At 32.6% G+C, this 5,642-nt stretch overlaps 1 protein-coding gene across 28 annotated transcripts; it reads left to right on the forward strand.

The window, feature by feature from the left end:
* Positions 1–1,580: 1,580 nt before the first annotated feature.
* LOC107953250 (uncharacterized) lies at positions 1,581–4,982 on the forward strand. Of its 28 annotated transcripts, none has more exons than XM_041075020.1 (6): positions 1,581–1,691; positions 2,267–2,413; positions 2,989–3,078; positions 3,741–3,855; positions 4,427–4,475; positions 4,575–4,982. In XM_041075020.1, the coding sequence occupies exons 2-6, from the start codon at positions 2,411–2,413 to the stop codon at positions 4,729–4,731; spliced, it is 414 nt and encodes a 137-aa protein (XP_040930954.1). In that variant the 5' UTR covers positions 1,581–1,691; positions 2,267–2,410; the 3' UTR covers positions 4,732–4,982. The 28 variants fall into 28 exon arrangements, 17 of the variants coding, with proteins under 17 accessions (XP_040930954.1, XP_040930947.1, XP_016743974.1 ...); XM_016888485.2 differs by adding an exon at positions 2,615–2,718 and having other exon boundaries at positions 1,594–1,691; positions 3,745–3,855; positions 4,427–4,982; XM_041075022.1 differs by having other exon boundaries at positions 1,594–1,691; positions 4,581–4,982.
* The last annotated feature ends 660 nt before the right edge of the window (positions 4,983–5,642 follow it).

The raw sequence follows: 5,642 nt of genomic DNA on the forward strand, positions 1-5,642 counted from the left end.
CCATGCACCTCCTCTTTTTGCATAAACTAGAGTGGGAGTTGCTACAAAAAGGTTTCTTTTTTTTTTGTTGGGGGGAGGGTTCCTCACAATACTAGCTTTCTTCCAGTTTCTTCTTGGATGCCACTGTTCTCGAGAGAACCTCTTAGTTGACACGACGATGCTCGTTGAAAAGAACGAAATCTGTAAACGGATAGAGGATTTGAAGAGATGTGCTTAACAAGAAATATGGAATAATTTATCATTATTATTATTACAATGCAGATGATGGAAGGACATAAAACAATGCCCTTGTGATATAATAATTATTGCTCCCAATAGTAATAAATAAAATCTTGATTTTTAGTAACATCTTGATTTTTAGTAACATCTGTCAAGTAAATCTCATCGTCTTTAACTGTAGGGTAATCTATAAAAATAGCCACTTTTGTTTGCCTCAATTTACATTTTACTCATTTATGTTTGAAATGTTACATTTTAGTCACTTATGTTACTATTTTATTACGAAGTGATCACTCTACAGTTAAGTTCTGTTATCTCTCTAACGGTAATCCTACGTGGCAGTCCAACTAGATTTTAGATGTCAATTTAGATTTCTAGATGAGATGAAAATATATTTTTAATTAAAATTTAATTAATTAAAAATTTTAAACCCAAACTTTTAACTAAAAAAACTGTTCATCTCCTTTTTTTAATTTTTCTTCAGTCTCTTCTTTTTTTAATGGTTTTTTTTTCATTTGACTGGAAAAACTATTATTAAGATCAAAATAGTTGAAATCAAATTGACTGCTTCATAAAGATGGTTTCAATGGAGGGTTCAGGTATGTCTTCTTTGCATTCCTCTATCTCTTTTATTCAATATTGAAAAACAAAAGATTGGATTTTTTATTATTTAATGAAAACCCTAAATTAGAATTTTTTATATGAATATTAACAATTAAAAGAATTTCAGATCAGAAAAAAGGGATACCCACAAAGAGATTGTGAACAAACAAGCCCATTCAGATTAAAAAATCGGATTGAGAAACCAATTGTTCAAGAACGTGAAGAATTGGAAAATACAATGATTATAAACAAAAACGATTACCATCTTTTTATTTGTCGACAACCACTTCATTTTAAGTCTTAGAACATAAATTTTCCGGTGAAGAAGACATCCTGGACCCTCCATTGAATCCTCTTTTGTTTTTGTATGTAAATAAAAATTTTTGATGATAATAGCTTTTTTAGTCAATTGAAAAAGAAAACTAAAAAAAGGGGGAGATGAATGGTTTTTTAACTGAGATTTAGGGTTTAAAATTTTTAATTAATTAAATTTATTTAATAAAAAATCTATTCTCATCCCATTAGGAAATTCAAGTTGGCACTTAAAATCTAATTAGACTGCCACATAGGATTACCGTTAGGGAGATAACGGAACTTAACGGAAGAATGATCACTTCGTAATAAAATAATAACATAAGTGACTAAAACGTAACATTTCAAACATAAATGACTAAAATATAAACTGAGAGAAACAAAAGTGACTATTTTTGTAGGATTGCCCTTAACTGTATAAAAGTAATTTTTATAATCACACAAATAATACAATTTATCGTCATCCCAAAACACCTTTGAACGAAGCGTGATGGTTGAGGGAAGCCAAGTAACACCAAAAAAGAGTTCCCTTGATGATCCTCGGTCTGAATTTCCAGGTAAACTTGACGCCAACAGTGAGATTATGAACGCCCAAACGGTCGTCCTTAGACTTGCAATGAATTAACAGTGTTTGATCTTTGCTTAGCCCATTGATGACATGTATGTGACATGTCTTAAACCACAGTATGAAGTTTGTTAGGTTCAGAACTTGATGAAATTATAGTTATTACTTGAATAAGCATGAACAACATAATATTTTTACGAAAATTATTCATGGTTTTCTTTTGGCTTTTAATTTGTTTTAGAATGTTATTGTCTCTCTTTTTTTTTCATTATCATAATTATAAATAATGGAAGCTGAAAAAAGATTAACGCTTCGTTTGGTTCAATGTAATGGCTTTGCCATTACAAGACGTTCCAATTTCTACAGTAAAGCAGAGGTTTGGTTCGTTGGAAAGCTTAAAACGCCGAATGGCAATTACAGCTTCATTCCGAAAATCGTTGAATAGCCATTCAGGGGAGGAGGTGCCGAATTGGCTATTCCAACCTCTCCCCCGAATGACCTTCTTTTCCCTTCCGAAAACACCCTTACGCTGAAAATTTTCAACGGTTTCACTTTTTTTTTCCTTAGCCATCAACAATCTCACGGTCAAATCAACCTAAAAGGAAGCAAATCAACTTGAAGGCCTAAGACCCAGACTTTGTTTACCACTCCTAAGCGATTCCAACCTATCACTGGAATCGCCTGGTGCTCAGTAAGGCCTTGCTTGTTTTGATGGTAAGTTTGTTTTTCTTTCTCTCGAATAGAGAAGTAAACCAATGGCTTATAGTCGTATTCATTCAAGAAGTTATCCATTATCTACATGATCCAAAAACAAGGTTGATAAATTGAAACTTTCAGGTTTCATTTTCCTTTTCAAGGTTGCCATCTTATTTTACTGAATATTTGTAATTGAAAAAGGTTGAATTTTTTTTCTAGGTTCAAAACGAAGTAGCTTTTTCATTAGATTGCAGAACTCCCTATGTTAAATGTTCACAAAAGCTGGGTGAACAACCACTGGGCATTTCCAGAGTTGTTGAAAAGTGGGTCTCCTTTTAAAGATTGAATTCAATTTATCAAAATTTTAGGAGCCATTTTATTTTTCCTATGTAAATTAGGGCTATTGTTCCTTCTGCAACCATGGAAGACTTTTGCTACTCATCAATAACACCATTTACAACTTGAACCAAACTTACTTTATTCTAGGCATCACTTTTGATTGTAATCAATTTCTTTTTCCGGGCTTAATTTATATGCAGTTTTAGTTGTAATGATTCTTAGGTTTGATTCACTGTATGATTAATTTGGTGCAGCGGATACAATATGCCAAGACAAAGTTTGTATCGCCAAAAATAATGGAAACTTTGTTCCCAGAAAAAAGAAGAAGAAACAAGAAGAAAAAGGTGACAACCTTGCGTTTTAGTTCTTTGAATTGCTATATGCATAATGCATAGTCCTTATTGACTTAAAGAAAATGGTTTCTCCTGTATTTCATTTTGTTATCGTGTGAATGTAATTATTGCAGTTAACGTGTTTATATTTTTCATCATTAGTCTGCTACCCTTTTGACCATAAGAAAAACAAGGGTGTAACAGAAGATAGTTTTTAAATGCATGGTGCCTTTTTGGTTAGAAGTTAGAACTTGGATGTTTTAGTTTTCTTTTTTTTTCTTTTTTTAGTTACACATTTCTATATGACTACCTATTTGTTAATTTCTGTGGGGATAAATGCCTTCACTGAAACACTGGGGTCTTGTTTAATGGTGCTATTCTGGGGCCAGATATTTTAACTTTTGGAATATTGTTTGTAAAGAAAACAGTCTGTATAGAGTTACTTTTTTTTTGGGAAGGGGGCAGGGAACTTAAATTTTGCATCTTCCTCTGGTTTTCTCACGCTGAAAGATTCATTGAATGATTATTTGGTGTGATTCTACTGATTCAACCTATTTGTTCAAGATGCTATAATTTAACCTGTGGCAGAGAAAAAAAGTATTTCATTTAAGCTATAGAGTTACTTTTGGAATATAATGCAGTCTGTATTTCATTTAAGCTATATTTATTCCTAGGTAGTCATCCTTTGGTATTTGAGGTTCTCAGCAAAGAGAGACTTCGCAGTCTTTACAACTGTTAGAGAGGCAGAGATCATAAATGACAACTCTACAAAGCAAATACCCTTTACTGGTATGTGAGTGATACTGTTAACTTTGTAAAATATGAAAGCAGTGACCCTAGAATGCCCCACTTCCACTTTTTAGTTTAACCGAACTAGTATGTTTCAGTTAGATATAGTTACAGCCTTACAGGTCGTTCATTGCTGGTCTTTGAATCCTGAACTCTTTCAAGTATGTTAGTTGGATATGGTTTTCGATGGTAATGATGATGGGTTGTTCATTGCTGTTCTTCCAATCCTGAATTTTTTGCTATCACTTATTAACCCTTTGGAATGATCAGCATCGGAAGTCTTCGTCTCTTACCAAAGACACAGATGTATGGGATATAGCTGCGTACAATTGTTTACACCTATGAATTGATGGTCTCACCGTCTATGCTAATTTATGAAGCAATAAGCTGAGTTGTACACCTATTTCAAACAAGTCGGACTCTGCTTTTACTCGGGATATATATTGGCTCCACTCATATGAACCTCTTTATTTTCTCGATTTTTCATGTTATATTCTCTGTTCAAACATACTGCCTCTGATGCTGCCTGCTAAAATATGTTAATAATAATCGGTATATGATGTTTTGGCAGGATTGATACTGGCGGGTGGATTACTGACAATGTTGATATTGTGGTTACGGTACTTTTTTATTGACTCTCAAGCACATTTCATTAGTCCATCAATAACCTATTTCTTTCATTTTATTTTCTCCTTCTCGATTCACCAGATCTTTCTCAGTTACAGGCAAACCAACCAACTCAAATTGACCATGCTCGATGCGATAATGAAGTCAATCCAGAGTGCTCAGTTCAGACTGCCTATTGTGAGGAAACAAAAGGTGGCGGTAACGATTTTGTCAAGTGTTGCTACAACAAGCGCAGGAGGATATCTGTGAATAGGAGGTAAGGATACCCACAGATTCTGCCATCAGATGGGAGTTGTGCCAAGGTGAAACCGAAATGGTGCTTTTCTTTTTTTGGATGCTGTCAACACATGATCACAGCTGCAGGGCATCTGAGTTTTCTTCATGGATGTGTAAATTTGTTGTACAGAACATTTCAAAATCAGATAAGTTGTGTTTATATCAAGTATGAACTGGGGAAATTATACCTTATAGGATGAAGGATGCAGATCTCATTTTGATTACCCTTTTGTCCATTAATTCCCTTGTTTCATGTTCTTTTTGATGGGTTTGGCAATTAAAATATATCATAAGTTAAACTGGAAGCTGCACTTCTCTCTCTGTCTCCAGGCTTCAAATTTTACCATAACTTCGTTTGAAGAAGTAAAAATAGGTATGTTGACATGAATACCTTTTCATTCAAGCGAAACATAACTTCTCTCTTTCTACAAATTTTATTAACTAATTAATTTAAAATCAATTCCAATACATAATAACACTAATGTTAAACGACATTAATCAGCCTTCAATTGAAAAAGTTACAATATAGTGACTTGCCATTTTTTTAATTGGTATAATATAATAAATTTGATCTAATGAAAGTTATAAATATAGATAAAACTTTAAATACATATAAATACATTGAATTTATTAAAAATAAAAATTTTAAAAATTCCAAAAATATCTTCAATATCCACTTTGATTCAATGTACAATCATTTGGGTTGTGGTTCGAAACTTTAATTTTAATTCGATCCTGCAGATTTGAAATAAATATATCAATTGATTTTTATATTGTATAATTAGGGGAGAAGTCCACTTACACACGGTAAAAAACTAAAGTAGTCTTATTAAAATTTAATAACAATAATCAACTAGCTGTAAAAATTTTATTAAGGGTATTTT

Source organism: Gossypium hirsutum, chromosome A08 (genome assembly GCF_007990345.1).
Source record: "Gossypium hirsutum isolate 1008001.06 chromosome A08, Gossypium_hirsutum_v2.1, whole genome shotgun sequence".
Classification (NCBI taxonomy): domain Eukaryota; kingdom Viridiplantae; phylum Streptophyta; class Magnoliopsida; order Malvales; family Malvaceae; genus Gossypium; species Gossypium hirsutum.

What these genes read in the sequence shown, in the direction of transcription:
- LOC107953250 (XM_041075011.1), top strand. Translation starts at nt 1,625, where the DNA reads ATGGTTGAGGGAAGCCAAGTAACACCAAAAAAGAGTTCCCTTGATGAT. An exon ending in TCCTCGGTCTGAATTTCCAG is followed by an intron (nt 1,692 to 2,988) that starts GTAAACTTGACG and finishes AATTTGGTGCAG; the next exon opens with CGGATACAATATGCCAAGAC. An exon ending in GAAGAAACAAGAAGAAAAAG is followed by an intron (nt 3,079 to 3,744) that starts GTGACAACCTTG and finishes ATTCCTAGGTAG; the next exon opens with TCATCCTTTGGTATTTGAGG.